The sequence below is a fragment of the Arachis stenosperma genome, chromosome 3, assembly GCF_014773155.1.
Source record: "Arachis stenosperma cultivar V10309 chromosome 3, arast.V10309.gnm1.PFL2, whole genome shotgun sequence".
Lineage (NCBI taxonomy): Eukaryota > Viridiplantae > Streptophyta > Magnoliopsida > Fabales > Fabaceae > Arachis > Arachis stenosperma.
The window spans coordinates 153,507,556-153,526,187 of record NC_080379.1 but is presented as its reverse complement, the minus strand read 5'-3'; the positions used below and the strand labels follow the sequence as shown (position 1 = coordinate 153,526,187).

Below are 18,632 nucleotides of genomic sequence, written 5' to 3'. Positions count from 1 at the left end.
CTAATTCAAAACAGATAATTTTAGCATTAACAAAAACAAAACAGATTTTTTTTACCTAAACAAATTAAAGGGTAAAAATGTAAACAAGCCAAAGGGAGAACAATTTTACACAAATAAGCCAAAGAAAAATCTGATTCATCAATCAACCAAAGCACATTTCTATGTAGTTCGAACTAACATGGTTCGAACTCACTTTCCACGTAATTCGAACCAAATATGTTTGAATTACACATTGTAACACATAGTCATATAATTCGAACCAGTTTGGTTCGAACTCTAACTTCATAATTCGAACCAATTAGGTTCGAATTACACTGAAGAAATAGTCACCAAGTAATTCGAACTAACATGGTTCGAATTACTCAAAATTTGTTCCACACAGCAATTTAAGTTACGAACATAGTTTCCGCATCATGTCTTAATAAAACTCGTACAGTTATTTATTCCGGTGTGCATTAGACATACATTTCGTTTAAAACTGCGGAGACAGAACATATTCATTAACTAAAATCCCATTCAAAGTACATCGCACTAACGTTAACAAATTCTATCAGTCACCAACTACAAGTAAGAAAATCGATAATAGTGGAATCTAAATGCGAAATTGAAATAAGAAAAGTACCAAAGCCACCAATACACCTAATCATGTCCCCGTGTGTGCTCTGCTCCTCCGAACTGTGGGCAACTCCGACGTGTGTGGCCGGGCTGCCGACAAAGCCCACATCTCTTTGGCCGGTTTGGATCTGCCTCATCTATATTGGTCCGTATCCGAGTGAACCTCGAACGACCCTCTCTCGCACGCCTCTTATTGGGGTCAGGGATGATAGTCGGCCCGTCATATGGTTGCCAGAAATCCTCCGGAATAGAAGGTGTGAAACCCATCTGATACACACTGAAGACCGAACTAAGACGATACACCTGGTGGACGTAAGGCTCCCATGTAAGCCGTGAGTAGGCACAGCATGCCAGTGTGTGGGGACACGGGAAATGAAGTGCCTGGAAGTATCCGCAGTCACATATGTGAGATGCAAGCGAGACTCTGTAGCTACCCAGTGAGAAAGAACCACTCGGAGTTGTCTCTGCGACGGTGAACTCGGAGTTATCCCTGTCGTACACAGTAACTGTGAAGCATCTAGCCGTCTTCAAGTTGGCCTCTATACACTTCACCAAGTGATGACGGATGCATCAGCCCTAACCATTGGCATAATGAATGCCGATATCACATGGTAATCCAAACTCCTGTGGTCACTGGAAATGGAGGTGGCAAGACAAGTATGCGGTCCGTTGTAACGTTTGACCTCCCAAAGTCCCTCGCGCTGTCGGAGACTAAGCCGAATCAATCATGTGCACCCATTTCCGAACTCAGAACACTTGCCTATATACCGGCAATAGTCAGACTCCACGACCTTGTACTGTACCCCTCGACGGATGCTGTAAGTCTTGACACTTAACAGGGCCTCTTCTTTATCCGGAAATTGCTGACCAACCTGAAACTCTGTCAGACCTGCAGACTCTTCAGCATCTCTAGCGCCAAATCCAGTCGGCTGCCCAGGAACCCCCTCCTGCCTCATGGCATCCAAGTCCAAAGAGAAAAAATGTGGAGGGTACTGCTGCGTGCCAGAGCTAGAACCACCGCCCGCCCCAACAGGCTCACTTGCTCCAACATCATCGCCATTGTCATCAGCAATCATATCCGGCTCGACATCATCGTCCTTTGGATCATCCAAGAATCCATCTCCAACCCCAGCCGGTGCAGCACACCGTAAAGAGGTCCGCAGATATTTCCCTTCTCCGACCTCGTCGCCTACACTGCCGTTGAGATCAACAGCGAATGAAGGGGAGGCGACAGGTTGGACGGGTGACTCGTACGCAGGGACGGAGGAAGATGCAATGGCAGGTCTGGAGCTAGAACCGGCTACCGTGACTAAAGTGGTGGTATTCCGGTTCGAACCCCCGAGCTGGCCACCGCGTCAACCAACTTTGTCAACAGTTCTGGTGTCCTCACCTCTGGAAATTGCCGGCGACAATGAAACATGACCTGCAAGTCCTCATCACTCCCGATCGTGAAACAATCGTACTTTACGATTTCCTGGAGCACCGTGATTGGAATTCAATAAAAAAACTTCTTAACCCGTTTCACACCTTATAGACCAAGTTTCAGCAGTACAGAGCTAACAAGGTCCTCATACCTCGTCGTAGGCCTGACGATAATACAGAGAGGATCCTTATCAGTGAACTTCACACCAGAACGAGTTTTCCTCTTAATGGATCCTCTGTGGTGAACCAACACTACGAAACTCTCCTCACTAGCCATTTTACCTCCCTCTAATGATAGCAACTCACGTTCACACCATATATATACAGGTCTGGTCCTCACTAATTCGAACCAGCCTAGTACGAAATATGGTGTGTGTAATTCGAACCAAGCTGGTTCGAATTACTTGAGGAGTGTAATTCAAACCTAATTGGTTCGAATTATAAAGTTAGAGTTCGAACCAAACTGGTTCGAATTATGTGGCTGTGTTACAATGTATAATTCGAATCTATTTGGTTCGAATTACGTGGAAAGTGAGTTCGAACCATGTTAATTCGAACTACATAAAAATGTGCTTTGGTTGATTGATGAATCAGATTTTACTTTAATTTATTTGTGTAAAATTGTTCTTCCTTTGGCTTGTTTACGTTTTTTACCCCAAATTAAACATGGTGGCCTACATGGTTTAATTTTCAATGATAAGATAGTGTTTCCTTCTTCTCCTTTAAGATAATCATATTAGTTTCCTTTTTATTATGTTATTAATCACGTTAGAATTTATTAACATAATACATTAAATGATATTATAACAGTAGTTTTAATTAGTGGTTAGTATAAAAAATTTATGAAATTAAATTAAATTAATTTAAATTAAAAAAATTTAATATTTTTAATTATATTTTGATTTGATTTAATTATTTTTATCATGTTAATAATCAATTTAAATTTTTATATATGTATTATAATATTACTTAACATTTAATATACCATATGAGTAAATTTTGATATTGTCAATAAAAAAATAATAAAAATACTAATGTGATTAATTTAAAATTTTTTAAAAATAAATTTAATTAATTTTTTTAAATAATCAATTTAAAAAATAAAAATGATTAATAATAACGAATTTGACTATTTTATTAATTTTGTATTGTATAGTAAAACATTTTTATGCATCCATATTGCTGGAAAATCCACATGAGAGACGTGTTCGAATATGGACCAACAAGATGGTTTTCGAGAGACAAAGTCATTAAACACAATAATGGTACTAAACCAAATTAAATGCCAAGGAAACGCAAATATCTCGATCATCACAATTCACAAGCTCTTTAAATATAGAGGTTCCTTCTTTTGGCTTTTAAAGTAAAAAAAAATTAATAAAATAATAAATTAAGAAGTTAATTATTTTTCAATTATAAAATTAATAATAATTAACTTTTTTATTTTATTATTTTATTAATGTTTTATTTTAAAAGATTTAAATTTCTTTTTTTATATGTGTTTTAATAATTTTTAACGAGTGTTGACTTTTTATTATTCGAAATGAAAGAATTTAAAATTTTTTAAATTTTAACTTATTTAAATATTCTAATTTAAATTTACTTTATTCAAAGCTATTATTTGATTTATAAAATGTTTTATTTGAATAACGAAAAGAAAAATCTAAGGGACCAACAGGTGTATCTTGCTTTAATTAAATTAAATTTTATTTCGCTTTATATTAAAAGTATAAATTAAAATTCTTTCTTTCCCAGAAGTCATTTTAAGAAAAAAAATATACTGATAGCATATTCATATTTTATTAATTACTGCATATGTATTAATTATTAAACAAAAGATCTGATTCAAGTTCAAACCGTTAAGGAAATAATCAACATATTGTGAATGAGGTCAAAATCTCACTTCAATCTTAAAAAAACAAAAGAAATCAATCATAAACAACGCTTATTCCATATTTTGTTTGTTACAATATATAATTGCAAAATATGATGAGACTCTTTCGTTAGATAGAATAACGAGCACAAAGTAGAATCACCAATAATATACCCAGTGTATTCTAAAAATTCTTATTTATTTTAACGAGAAAAAAAATTTCTTCACATTATATTTCCTTTTTATTTTTCACTTTTTCCTCTCTTACTTTTTAAAATAAATGGCCAAGATCATTTCTTAGAATAAAAAAAAATCTTATTCCGTATAATATATAAATAAGAATTTATCTGTGTATTTCCTCACTTTTGATGGAGAATATTTGTGCTTTTGCGTTGAAGAAACAAAAGAAATAATTGTTAACTTATTATGCACTTTGTGTAACAAAAGTTTTACATATTCTTTGTACTGTATTGTACAAACTTCTTCTCGTTATCACACTATTGCAACGATAAAAAAAAATAGTGACTATTAATGGCCAAAATTGTCTTTACGTAAAGAAACAGCCATACAGGCTCAACTATTGAGATATGTTTAACTAAAAAATCAACTTGTTTTTAAGAAATGGTTCTAATTATAATATAAAGAAAAAAACAGGTTGGTTTTGAATTGATTCAAATAAACTATTTTTTGAAGGGATTTGAAAACAAATCAATTTTTTTGAACCACAACACAATACATGATTACATGTTAGTCATTAATCCTGCATGAGTTGATGTGAAAACAAGTATATTTTACTCTTGAGTTTCTGAAAATAATAATAATAAGTTAATCGTTATTCCTAAATTATAAAGAGCGTTACCTTTAATTTCGCCAATAATAGACGGCACTACAGCAGTGATAAGATTATAATAAGGTGAAAGCAATGAAAAACCAAAAGATTCGGAACTCTTGAAACAATTGGTACACTTGATTATATACCATGGAATCGGATCCCATTTATTACTACTACTAATTTATATCTCTATCAAGAACAGATTCATTATTAGGTATTTTACCCCCTTATCCATAATTCCGGCCACATTCATGTTGCCGATTAATCAAAACTAATGCTGTTGTTGTCTTGTTGAGTATCAACTATCAACTACGGAAAAAAAAATAACGGCGTTTACAAATGCAGTCTTGGGGTCAAAACCACGACTCGCAAGGCAAGGGTCGTTTTCCTTTTTCATTCCTTCCTGGAGTAAGGATAAAAAATTAAAAATGTAATAAAGTGAAAAAATCATGGGCAGTTTGGTAACACCGGCCCTGGCTTTTAAAAAGAGGCTTGCCGTTGGCAAGAGCTCAGCATAAATACAGCTGACGAGAGAGAGAACGAGAGAGAGAGAGATGGAGGGAGATGAGGAGAAGAGGTACGCGGTGTTGATGTGCGCAGAGGATTCGGAGTACGTGAGGAAGAAGCACGGAGGGTATTTTGGGGTTTTCGTAAGAATGCTGGCGGAGGCAGGGGAGACATGGGACGTTTACAGGGTGGCCATGGGTGAATTTCCAGACGAGCATGAGTTGCCTCTCTACCATGGCTTCGTTATCACTGGCAGCTGTAACGATGCCTATGCTAATGACACGTGGATCCATGACCTCATCAATTTGCTCCACAAACTCAACTCCATGAACAAGAAGATCCTCGGCATTTGCTTCGGCCACCAGGTAAGTGCCAACTTCTTCCTTTCATTCCACCCGCATATTACATAACCAATCAATTACTCAATTATTCTTTTAATCTTTATTTATTAAACAAGTTTGGATTTAGAAATTCAAAGTTATGATAAGAAAAAAATTGGCTTTTTAGTTAAACTAAGTATAAGTATATGTTTGCGTCGGCATCCTTTTGGGCCTCCTTTTTAACTTAATTTCACATGTTGCTGTTCATACCCAAGTTAGTTGGTGACGAGACATGTATATTTTGATTTTTTGTTTAAATAAGTACATTTGTACATATCCAACCTCATGGCCCACTAGTTAGTGTCATATTTAGTTAATGAATTTAGCTCAAATGAATTATGGATATATTTTAAAGAAATTTTAATTAAAATACATCCTTAATCTGCACCCGTTACTTTCAAAGAAAATGTATCTTTTACTATATGGTAATATACATAATGCATATTACATCAACATTTATTTATCTCAATTCTCAATAATATTTCCCAAATGAAACTGGACCAGAATTCCATACATGATACATCGCCTTTATTTTTTTATATTATGACGTATAAGATAATGTTTGCCAATGTATAAAGCAAATTGTTTTTTAGCTTTTGCTTGTGAAGGTTTTTATATTTGTATTTATGTACCAAAATCGCATCAGATACTTGGGCGTGCATTGGGAGGGAAGGTGAGTCGTTCTCCGACTGGTTGGGACATCGGTGTCAGAACCATAACCTTGTCTTCATCTTCACCATTGGCACTCTCATCTCTCGACATTCCATTAAAGCTTTCTATTATTGAGTGCCACAGGGACGAGGTCTGTGCATGCATCCTGCATGTCTGTCTAAATTATTCAACTATATTACGTATATACTAAAATAAGCTATTAGTATAAAATATATGTTACAAAACACATATTAAAAATAAGTTATTTAACGCATATATTTATATACAAATACATTATGATTAATTTTAATGGCTAATTTTAATATATAAATAGCATTGGTATACATTATTATTATTATTATTATTATTATTATCTCGTATATATGTCTACCCTAAGATTTTATAATATAATTACGTGATGATAATATGGGATTTAATTATTTTAGGTAAGAGAGCTGCCAGCTAAGGCAGAGGTGATTGCTTGGTCAGAGAAAACTGGAATTGAAATGTTTAGGTATGGAGATCATATTATGGGAATCCAAGGTCACCCTGAATACTCTAAAGACATTCTTTTGCACCTTATTGATCGCCTTCTTAACAAAGATTACATTATGGTATGTTATCAGTGCCATCTTCTATTATAGTTCTATATACACATTTCTCTGGCTACAAAACAAAAATTAATGTGGAGACTATTTGAAAACTTAAATTTGTTAGTGACTAAAATATTCTACAAATTATGATTTGTAATATGACAGGATGATTTGGCTGTAGAAGTAAGGGAGAAAATTGCACTTTGGGAGCCAGACAAAGAAGCATGGAAGAAGGTCTGCGTTAGTTTTCTCAAGGGTCGGTTGTGATAAATAATTAACGGAACAATAATGCATACTTAATTAAGGAAAGGGCGGGTTTTGTAAATAAATGATAATATTAATGTGGAAGAGAGATGAGATCTATCATATCATATAGGAGTAATTAATTTAAGAAAGTGAAATTATGTCAATTTCCACTAATGCAAGCGCAGCTACTTTTGCATATTAGAGAAATTATGTAATTGCACATCAATGTCAAATTAATTCACTAGGGGAATAAAACTACCTTTACTAGTATCAATCTTGAATTGAACTAGTTGGTGAAAAGTAGAAATGCATGCTACTTATGAAATCATACCCATTATTTGAAAGCCTTCTTACTATGAAATAAAAATCATTTTCTTCCTGATGCCGTCTATAAAAGTTGAATGAGTGAATGAATCTAGAGGCTACATATATAATATATATAACTAACTATACCAAAATACCATCCAGTATAAAGTTTCATTCTCTCCTTTATCTAAATCTAAAAAATTCACAAAAGAAATTTAATAAACGATATTCTAAATTATGGCTGTTTTTGACTAATTTTCTTTGGTTACAAAATATTTTCGATACATCTCATCTAAACCAACCTATTAAATTCATTGGATACATCTTATCTAAACCAACCTGTGTGGATGGATAGAATCACTACCAGAAATGCGGTGATTAGCCACGGAAAAAATCGTGGCTAAAATCAAGAAATTCCGTGGCAATTAAGCTTTAGCAACGAATACATTTCTGTGGCTAACAAGGGCGACGCCTTTTCAGTTAGCCACGGTTTTCGGCCGGTTAACCACAGTTTTATTATCCGTGGAGACATCTGACTAGCCACGGTTTTTATGTTATTGGCCACACTCTAAACCGTGGCTAAATGACAACATTGTAACTAACAAGTATAGCTTTGCCACAATTTTTCCGTGGCTAATATTGGTAAGCTGGGCTTTTTTGTCACATTTTTTCTATGGCTAAACATTGTTGGGAAAACCGTGGCTAATCATAAAAGATAAATTAAAAAATATATAATAATAATAATAATAATAATAATAATAATAATAATAATGCTACTTAGAACAAAATTATATCATACAAAATTAAAAAGATTAGCCATATCCATATAAGTAGTATTTTTAGTAATAAAAATATGAAATTTAAGTAACAGTGTTAAAAAGTAAATATTCTAAACTAAATGAGTTTAAACTATTACAAAATCAAGTATCAGAATGTATCATTATTAGATCTCTAACATCTTCATTGGAATACCTGCAAAAACATTCAAATAAGATTGTGTTATCTCTTAATTCATGAAAAAAAAAGTCCTAAGACATTATTTAAAATAATATTTTAATGTACTTAAAAAAAAGTAGGAATACCCAATAATGTTGAGTTTTCATTTTCACAATATAAAACATCTTATTGAACTCTTCATCAATCAATATATATTACTAGACTTGATATCCTGTGAACAACTTTCAATTCAATTGTTTCATGTAAGTAAATAAGCAAGTCTGTCAAGAATGAAGGTAAAATAGAGAGTGATATTAATGATATTTTCTCATATTAAAACCTAACTATAGTATTATTTAACGAGACAAAAGAATACTATTAACCAGATATTGAATTGCAATCAAAACCATTTAGAGACAAAGAACTTAAAGTAAAAATAAAAATGTGTTAGAAATTACCAAGTCAATATTTTAAAGTAGAAAGTTGAGCTTACCAGGTAACTATCGAATAAAACTTTCATGCAGACTTCCCAGGGAAGTGTTCCTTGTTCCCCGGCAACATGCATCCATTACTCTAAGTTACCATTATTCACATATTTATCCATTAGCAGCTTAAATATTGAAACAAACGTTAAAACAAAAATCCTATTGATAATACAAAGAAATAGATAATTAGATACTATGTACTCGGGAGTTTGAATAATTTAAAAGAAAACACAAACTTGTATAGAGATCCCAGCATGGACAAGAGGCAAAGTTACAGTATTGATACACGCAGATCTAGATCTAGTTCCTACACAGGAATATTGGAGAAGAGTTAGTGAATAGTCAAAAAAATAGTCTTTTAAATAAAAAAAATAAAGATTCGAGAGAATATTAGATAAACATAAAAAGGAGCTGCTTAGGGTTCCTTTCATTCTTCTTTGTAATTCAGGATTGCTTGCAATATCTTGATTTCTGCTATTTTGGGACCTTTTTTGGTGACTCAACGCTGAATTTACTAAAGATACAGAAAAACTGTGAGGGAGTTTTTCCGATTTTTTAGTGAGTGGGCTTTACTTTGATGTTGAGTGAAAATTACTTTTAAGTTTTTCGCCCAAAATTTCACTTGTATTATTGTAAAAGTTCATTTGAATTTATTTCAGTAATTGAGATTTTTAATTTAAATTAATAGTTAACTATAAAAAAATATAAATTATAATATATACCATATTTCAAAGACGGTACATACTATTTACTGTTTCAAAAATAAACTTACGTTAATTTATGTTGGATATTTTTTTTACTAAATTGATAAAAAGATAATGAAAAAAATAAAAAATAAAATTTAGGAAAACTAATGCATATTGTGAATTAGAGACAAAAAAAAAAGAGTACTCTTTTTTATCATGAATTTTATATATACTTTTAACATTTATTCTCAATTAATTAAAGCAATAAATATGTACTCTTTTTATACTATTTCAACTAATGCATCTTCCGGTCACAAAAAAAACTAATGTATCTTCGGTTACTCAATGCTAAATTTACTAAGGATACAGAAAAACTGAACAATAGTCTGAACATGTGAAAGAGTTCTTCCGATTTTCTAGTGAGTGGGCTTTACTTTTTTTTTGGTGACTCGTGGACTTTACTTTAGTGCTAAGTAAAAGTTATTTTTTTCCGCCAAAAATTTCACTTGTGTTATTGTAAACGTTCATTTGAATTTATTTCAGTCACGTAATTGAAATTTTTAATTTAAATTAATAGTTAACTATAATAAAAAAAATATAAAATTATAATTATATATCATATTTCAAAGATGGTATATACTAATTAGGATTATGAATTTTGACACGGATTTAAAAAAATAAAAAAAATTGCCGGAGAAAAAAAATTAAAATTTTGTAACTATTTCAAAAATAAACCTATGTTAACTTATGTCGGATATTTTTTTATTAAATTAATTAAAAAATAAAAAAAATTAAAAAATTAATACATATTGTGAATTAGGAACAAAAAAATATACTTTTTTTTATCATGAATTTTATATTTTTATCATTCATTCTCAATTAATTAGAGTTATAAGTATGTACTCTTTTTATATTATTCCAACTAGTACATATCTTATCAATTGAAAATGGCTGGGAATGAGAGAGAAAAAATTATCGACAAACTAGATAAGTTTGCACCCTTAAAAATTGAAATTTATTATTGAGGTTTAAATTTGGAAAAAGGAGGAACTGCATATAAAATTTTTTAAAGGGATGGAAGGAAACACTAGAAGCGCGTAATTTGAAAGTAAACATCGTTTGATTTCACCACGGTGAGCATTGATTTTGTGGCAATTGAGAGAATCCAATTCAAATTGGCCACAGACAAACAAGAACGTGGGAAACTTTCGCACAATTTAACCACGGAAAAGCAAAACGTTGCAAGTGATTACGATGATCACGGAAATTTGCCACGGTTTCTTGTTCGTGAGTATTTTTCCGTGATAAACTACCGTGTTTCTGGTAGTGAATCATATAATTACACCAATCATGTGAAGACTGTTGTGTTATGTGACCCTAAAAATAATTTAGCCTTAATACAGATACGTTGTACATATATTCTAGCGCGGTGGTTTTAGGTATAGATTCGTCATGTATGCGTGTTTAAGATCCATGTGTTATAGATTTTGGTTTTATACGCGACATGATGATATGTAGTACTATTTTGAGTTGGGACACATCATAGACCATTTTCGGTAGGAAACTCATCACAGTTTCTGTTTATGGTCCATCTGTCATAAAAAGTAACTCTACATTAGCTTTTGCGTCATAAATAATAAATAGGAACTCAAAGCATCTCTCTCTTCTCCATTAGGAGGAACTAACTTTAGTCTCTGTTGTGGTCACTCTTAATTAATTAATTAAAATACTTAAAATTAATGTAATTAATTTTTTCAATAATGTAATTTAATAGAATTATAATTAATTATTATAATTATTAATAAATTAAATATAATTTAATTATTTAATATAATTTTTTTAAATAACTAAATTAAATACTTACATCATATTTAATTTATAAATAATTATAATATTTAATTATATACCTAAAGTTAAATAAATTGATATATAATAAGAAGAAGAGCAACCTTAATTGATAATATATTATGCAACGTTATTAGTTATTATATTAATACCATATTATTTTATTTTTTTTAATTTAAGTGCCACATGTTTAAATTTTATTGATTATAATGAAAACAAAACAAGTTCCTCTGAACACGATCTTCCTTGCTTTAAAATATGTATTGGAACTTATGTATGTATTGCTCTAGCAGTTGGTCTTCAACTTTTGTCAGAACGGAGCCTTCATTCTTTTGCCGTTGGAAATACTCTTAGACGATATATAGGTTCTAGTTAGTTTGTACTTTTGATTTACTGAATATATTAATTAATTTATTTTGGAGGATAAAAAAAACTATAATGATAGCAAAAAACATCACATTTACATCAAAATTATTGACGAAAAATCTCTCACTTTTAAATATATGTATATAATCTTTATAATTATTAATTATCAGTATAAGTTTGAAACATTAATTAGAAATAATAATTCACATATGAATATATATTATAAAGTGATCACCTTTGCAAAATGTTCCAATTATTATTATTGTTGTTGTTATTGGTCATTAAGTTATATTTTCATCTTTAAAAAATAAATATTTTGATTTATACTAAATATATCATTTATAAAATAAAATAAATAAAAATAATGTAATATATACAACCAAATTAAATCGATGGATATTTATTTATTATTTCACTACTATTGATTCAGAAAATCAGATCATGTTATGGTAAAGATTATTCTTTTTGCAATAGAAAAAAAAATCACATGCAATGCTACTCTTTTAAAAAATTAGTTATAATCTACGTTATATTCACTCAACTTCATTTTGCATTAAATATTTTTTTCCAAAATATCAAGGTTGTCACCGAAAGAAAAAATTTATCATACATTCCCTTAATTACCTTATTATTGGAGGATTATATTAATCTTGTATTCTGGACCAGCCCAACTAACCGAAAACCCAGCATCGGCGCAACCCGCCGATTCGGCAACATGCCGTGACCGAACCAGAAAGTGACCCACACGTCACCTCCTTAGTCCATGCATGAAATTTGCCGGTGAAAGAAACTTTCTAGAAGATGGTTCTATTCATGTGGAACTTGCTTAAGTACAGTCTATATAAAGGGAGGACCCTAATCCTTCTTCTGGTACGACATTTGTCTTTTATCTTTTCTGCTACCCTTATACAGAATCTGATTTAAGCGTCGGAATTTTTTTTGCAGGTGACTCCCCCACATCATATCACCAACTCGAGAAGACCTCAAGTCCACGTCCTTTCCCTTCCATATCAGCCCGTGGGATCCCGTCACGCAAGAGTGATTCGAGCCCCAAATCCTGTCACCTCGAGACATTTGATGTAACTAATCCGTTCAGGACTCGAACAACCGAATATCATGGAACATTGGATACTAAAGATATATCTACATCAATATTCCAAAAGAATTTAGAAATTATAAAATTAAAAACACAATCAAAGGTACATTTTCTTAAATTTACGTATCTCTTTATTTTAAGTTTTAAAAATACAATTTACACATTAAAATTAATTATTAAAATTAGTTATAATAGATGTATTTATATATAAATAATGTGTATTTTAATTTATTTTTAATATATATTTTATATTTTAATTTATATTTTATATCTGTAATTAATTTTAGTGGCTGATTTTAGTGTCCTCGTCATTGTTTTAGTTTTAATGAACAACTCACCTCTAACTAACCTTAGGTTATACTATGATCTTCCCATCTGCATGATTACTTGAAAATGTCCTTTTCGACTTCAACTTATCCCATCCAATTTTTATATTTTATTGGAATATTTGATGTCCAAGGATTCTTACCGGGACATTTTAAATGCGTTTATTTGTACTAGTGTGTCATGTACCAAATTGTTTTAAGGTTTTGTTTTTATGGCTTATTATCTTATGACAGTAGTGAAATTCTCTTGAGCCTAGCTATTATAGTTCAATTATCGAATTAAAAACAGTTTTTGATGGTTTTCTAATTAACATAGGTTAAACAATACGATAATAACTATGACAGTGACACAGATATAAAAAAATCTGGATGATAGGAACGATTATAAACACAACAATTTTTCTTCTTTTTTCTATTATTATCTTCATGTTGGGGAGCCAAACTAAACAAATATTGAATACTATTAGGCTTTGGGGTTTGGGCTATTCCGATTTCTAACTTCATTTCATGTATGCTGCGTGCTTTTCCATTATTGGATGAGTTGTCTAATGTTTATTTTGTCACATATTTAGCCAGAAAAAAAGAAAAAGCATGGTGTGGTTCTCCCAATGGATCGGTTGGCAAAGTCAGCAATGATCAGAGACTCGTACCTTAAAATATCGCGACTTTGATTATTGTTGCTGTCAACAACTTCTTTTAGTGGATAATTACATAGATTCCTTAATTTAATGTAAATTAATGTTTCTGTCTTTGATTATAATAACGCGACTTTGACTATTGCTGCTATGAACAAGTTTTTTTTTAGTGGACAATTACATAGTCTCTTTAATTTAATGTAAATCTATGTCTCTGTCTTTGATTATAATAACGTGACTTTGACTATGGTTGCTATCAACTTCTTTTTTTAGTGGACAATTATATACATTTATGGTTTATTTTTTTATATTATTAATAAAAAAGTTTTTAAACAGTTAGTTAGTCATCTATTATCACATTTAAGATGTTTAATTTTTGCAACAGATAATGTAATGAGATTATTTTTATAATTAACGGTTCACCTACCAAGATATATTAAATTAAGAATATATATTCATTTTGACCTTCAAAAAATTTTGAATCAGACACTTTAGTCTTCAACTAAAATTAATTACTTAATTGATCTCTAATAATTAATTCTGCCAGTCATTTAGGTCATTTATTCCGTCAACTCTAACAGAGGATAAAATAGTCATTGACAACTCTAATAGGAGGCAAAATAGTCCTTACTTCTTTTGTTCAGAAATGACATTGTTCTTTCTCAATTTCCATCATATCTCATATAATACTAACAGTCTAACACTGTAACTTCAAACTACACAATACACACTCTGCAACTTCAATGTTCATAAGAAGAAAAATCCTCAACTTATTCTTAACTAATTCATACTCAGGAAACTAATGACTATGTCTCTCAAATACTTGTCGTCTTCGATAGATCCCATAAATCTAGACAGCAAGTCTGATTTGTTAAAACCCGTCGTCGTCGTCGTCGCCATCTCCCTCCTCCTCTATTTTATCATCTCCATCACCACATTGTCACCATTCTGATCGCTTCCTTCAACTTCTTCTCCAAACCAATGTTCAGTAATCACTTCAGTTTTCATATGAGCGGCATTAATGACATTACTTGTTGTATTGATAGCTTGGATGCGAGATTAAAACTGTCTGCCAACTTGGACTCTGAAAAAAAATGAATGAAGCACTAGGGGTCCATTTCAAATGAAAATTTGCATATGATGCAGAAGGAGAATCTTCTCATGATGTCCTAATGCCCAACAATCTATATTTCTTGTCGGAGAATGGAGAAAAGTGTGTCCTTGGGGTAGTGTAGAACTTGGTCTTGAGGATGTGATAGACGTTGTCGGGGTTGAAAGTGATGCTATTATTATCGAGGATATGGAAGTGGATGCTTTTGGTGGGTGAAGTACGGAGGAGATGGGTGTACTAGTCACAGAGATTTAGGAAGTGTGTGGTCCATGACATGTTGAGATAGGTACGATACATGTGGCAGTTACACCATGACTTGATCTTGGAGTTGAAGAGGAGGAAGAAAAAGATGGAAAATAAAACTGTGATAATGAAAAAGGAGAGTATCAATATTAGGATTATGCGAGATATAATAAAAATTGGGGAAGAACAGTGTTGATTTTGAACAAAGAGGTCAGGAATTATTTTGTCCCCTGTTAGAGTTGTCAGGAACCATTTCATCTCCTGCTAGTGTTGACGGAACCAATGACCTAAGTGACTGACGGAATTAATTATTACGGACCAATCGAGTAATTAATTTGAATTGAAGACTAAAATATCTTATTCGAAATTTTTTGAGAACCAAAATAGATAAATACTCTTAAATTAATTCACCATTATTTTGGTTATATCTCAAGATAAATCTTCTTATCTTTAATTTTTCCAACATCAACTACCATAAAGCTAAAAAATGTGAGTATAGGTAGTTTGCATCTGATGATCTTATTTTAGTGATAAATAAAAGTACGGTATACATTAGAGTATGATAATAATTATGATCAAATAAATGCAACTTATGTCACTACAAGAAAAGCGCTCCTTAGCAGCGCCCAAATTCCAGCGTCTCCCCAAACCGCTGCAGGTTGATGGAGGAGCTGCGGTTTTAGTAGCGGATCTTGGGTCCGTCAAAGACCGGACTCCATAGCTGCGGTTTTGTGCCTCAAACGCAGCAAATCACATAAAACTCTTCTGTGACAAAACAACCAAGGATTGGAGGAAACCAGATCCAATTTCCCTCGTTTACGCGCGAACCCAAAAGGGGGCAAAGGCGCCAATCACCAGGATCCAAGACTCACAGCTTTTGCGGGCCCGCGGTATACATTCCTTCCATCAGCTGCAGCCGCCAATCGTTCTGGGTCACAGATTTGTTGAAGCTGCCCCATATCTCCTGCGTGCGAAAGGAGGGTGGATACGCACGTCCGTTGTTCGTTCCTCCGCCGTGCACGTCCCGGTGTCCTCGCGAGGCTTCCCGTCCGCCCCGGTGTCGTCATCCTCAACCTTCTCCCCATACCCTGTTCTGCGCCGCTCGACCGCCCTCTCTCCTCGCTGTCAGGTCAGCTCTCTCCCCCTTTTGTTGCTCTTCCAATTTCATGTGTTGGTCTGGTACCTTTGTTTGAATTGAATAATTTTGATTGTTGATCGGATCTATCTGTACCAAATTTGTTTACCCATCAATTTCCAATTTGGTCCCTAAACTGGTTCGAACCTCAGTCCCAATTCGGTCCCTAATCTATCCCCAATTTAATTATTCCCAATTCTTTGCTGAAAATATATGGATGATAATGGCTGCAATGTGAGGATGGATGTTAGGCTAGCTATATAGTTTGATTTGCTACTCAAAACCACTTAAAGCCATGTTATGTAAGTGTGTTTTTATTTTAAAAAGTCTGACTCTGAAATGTATCCACATAAGTATAATTCTGGCTGTGAATTGAGTATTTTTGCTGCTATTTTATCTTAACATATAACATTATTTAAATCACTATAATCTCTTTGGTTCTGGATACAAATCATCAGCTATGTCCATAATTGATGATTATGTTGCACTTTTATGATAGCTTAGGATTGCTTGCATAATTGTCAAGGATGATTTGTGAATATAAGATCCTTTTTTCTTGTCCATTTCACTACTTACATTTTCCTTCCTCTTGTCTCAGTATATAAGAATGATGAATGCTGTTTCATATAAATGAAAACAGGGTATTGAAATAAAACTTATCTATGTTTAGACGTTCTTGATAATAATAGGAAAGTTGCATTTAAAGAACAAAATTAAGTAAAAACCAGCAATGAGTCTTTATGACAATTTTGTCCATTCCATAATACAAAATGAATGAAGATAATAACCAATGAAAACTGAAAAATCACAAGGTACTGATTAGCCTTTTATACTCTTCCAACCCTTTTCATATTTTAAAGTAACTGCATCATTCAGGGTGATTCCTTCCACTATCAGAGAATAGTTATTTAATAAAAGAAACACCTTCAAATAAAAATGCTTATAGTCATTAACCATAACAGTGCAGAAATACTATTCAACTAAAAGAATACAATTTAACTTATACACATGTTTAGTTCTAAAAGCCTTGCTCATACCTCTGTAAGTAACAAACACTAATCAACTCTTCAACCATCAATTTTATTTATTATTTATATAAGATTATAATTGGAATTTCATGTTTCCTAGAATATGCTTAAAGAAATATTCTGTTTAATAATTAAGCTGTATGCATGTGTCTTGAAGTGTTATTTTATTGTTAATTAATTGATAAAACACGCTTTGGAAGTTTTGAACTATATGGTGATAAGATTCTATCGAGTTTGCATTCTTATAAAGTCATGCCTTTTGTATTTTGCGTCTTTTTTTTTTTTTGAATGATTAAAAAGGAAATAGTTAAAATAAAATGTGAAATTACAAGGAGTGTGGGATAAAATGACATTGAGAGAGGTAGATTACCCTGATTTTGTTATTGAAATGTATCCATAGGCAGTGCATCTTTTAGTTTGTCACTTACAATGTATATATAATTATTTTATTTATTATAGAAATTGAAAATGGGACAGAAAATATTTGGTATTGTTTCTCTGAGCTATTAAAACGACCCAGCAACCATTTCATATGCTGCCTATTCTAATATTGATTTGTTAAATAATATGTTACACTGAGCTTCTGCTACAAGTGTTTCGAAATTTATATTTAGCAACTGAATGTTGTTTCCAAAAAGTTTGATTTTTTAACTTGTGTTTTCTACATATTAAAAAAGTCCTCAGGTTTGGTAATGCTTAATTTATCTAAAACTTGGTAGATATTTCCGGTTTAGTGTGTCTTATTTCTAGCTTATTGTTGCTAGCGTGGGTGCATGTATTTGAGCAGCATTATGTTTACTCTTCAGATTTTATCGACTCTCATTTTTTTATTTATTTAACTGTAAAATTATTAAAATTCCTTTTTCTTATATGCTTATGTTTAGTTCTTTGATGCTTTTGTCTCAAGTATGATTTTTAACTCTAACTATAACGCCTCTCTTCTTTTTCTTTTTTTTTTATAAGGTTTCATTTTCCATTTCCATTTTTTGGCTTTGGGACCAGCATTTCTTTATTCCAGTAATTTTTTTCTAAAGTGCAGAATTTCCCAATGAGTAAGCAACTTTCAATAAATTATCTTGTGTGATGAGTATTGTTCTGAAGGATATTATCCGTGTTTTGTGTTTTTTATTTTAAGAGTTATTGACAGCATTTATTTTATAAGCTGAATTTTTTTTTTGAATTTTTGGTGTTCTATTATATCATTGAAGTATACCTTGATAAGAGTTGGATTTCAAAGCCACGAATTGGTCCAGAGTATAGGGACGGTTTGAACAGATTCTTAGATTTCGCATTTGCCAATGCATCATCCGATGGG

At 32.0% G+C, this 18,632-nt stretch overlaps 2 protein-coding genes across 2 annotated transcripts; one reads left to right on the top strand and one right to left on the bottom strand.

The window, feature by feature from the left end:
• Positions 1 to 1,340: 1,340 nt before the first annotated feature.
• On the bottom strand, positions 1,341 to 2,314 carry LOC130966925 (uncharacterized). The gene is made up of 3 exons (XM_057891744.1): positions 2,177 to 2,314; positions 2,006 to 2,089; positions 1,341 to 1,958 (listed from the first exon to the last, which is right to left on the bottom strand). Exons 1-3 carry the CDS (start codon positions 2,312 to 2,314, stop codon positions 1,341 to 1,343), a joined length of 840 nt encoding a protein of 279 aa, XP_057747727.1.
• A 2,956-nt stretch (positions 2,315 to 5,270) lies between these two features.
• Positions 5,271 to 7,486, top strand: LOC130970415 (gamma-glutamyl peptidase 5-like). The gene is made up of 4 exons (XM_057896498.1): positions 5,271 to 5,614; positions 6,276 to 6,431; positions 6,727 to 6,894; positions 7,039 to 7,486. The coding sequence occupies exons 1-4, from the start codon at positions 5,297 to 5,299 to the stop codon at positions 7,138 to 7,140; spliced, it is 744 nt and encodes a 247-aa protein (XP_057752481.1). The 5' UTR covers positions 5,271 to 5,296; the 3' UTR covers positions 7,141 to 7,486.
• The last annotated feature ends 11,146 nt before the right edge of the window (positions 7,487 to 18,632 follow it).

Excerpts from the sequence above, each read along its gene's own strand:
- LOC130966925 (XM_057891744.1), bottom strand. The coding sequence starts at position 2,314 with ATGGCTAGTGAGGAGAGTTTCGTAGTGTTGGTTCACCACAGAGGATCC. Across the intron at positions 2,090-2,176 it reads CGACGAGGTATGAGGACCTT|GAAATCGTAAAGTACGATTG; the intron begins GTTAGCTCTGTA and ends ACGGTGCTCCAG. Across the intron at positions 1,959-2,005 it reads GTCGCCGGCAATTTCCAGAG|CTCGGGGGTTCGAACCGGAA; the intron begins GTGAGGACACCA and ends CGCGGTGGCCAG.
- LOC130970415 (XM_057896498.1), top strand. The coding sequence starts at position 5,297 with ATGGAGGGAGATGAGGAGAAGAGGTACGCGGTGTTGATGTGCGCAGAG. Across the intron at positions 5,615-6,275 it reads GCATTTGCTTCGGCCACCAG|ATACTTGGGCGTGCATTGGG; the intron begins GTAAGTGCCAAC and ends AAATCGCATCAG. Across the intron at positions 6,895-7,038 it reads TTAACAAAGATTACATTATG|GATGATTTGGCTGTAGAAGT; the intron begins GTATGTTATCAG and ends GTAATATGACAG.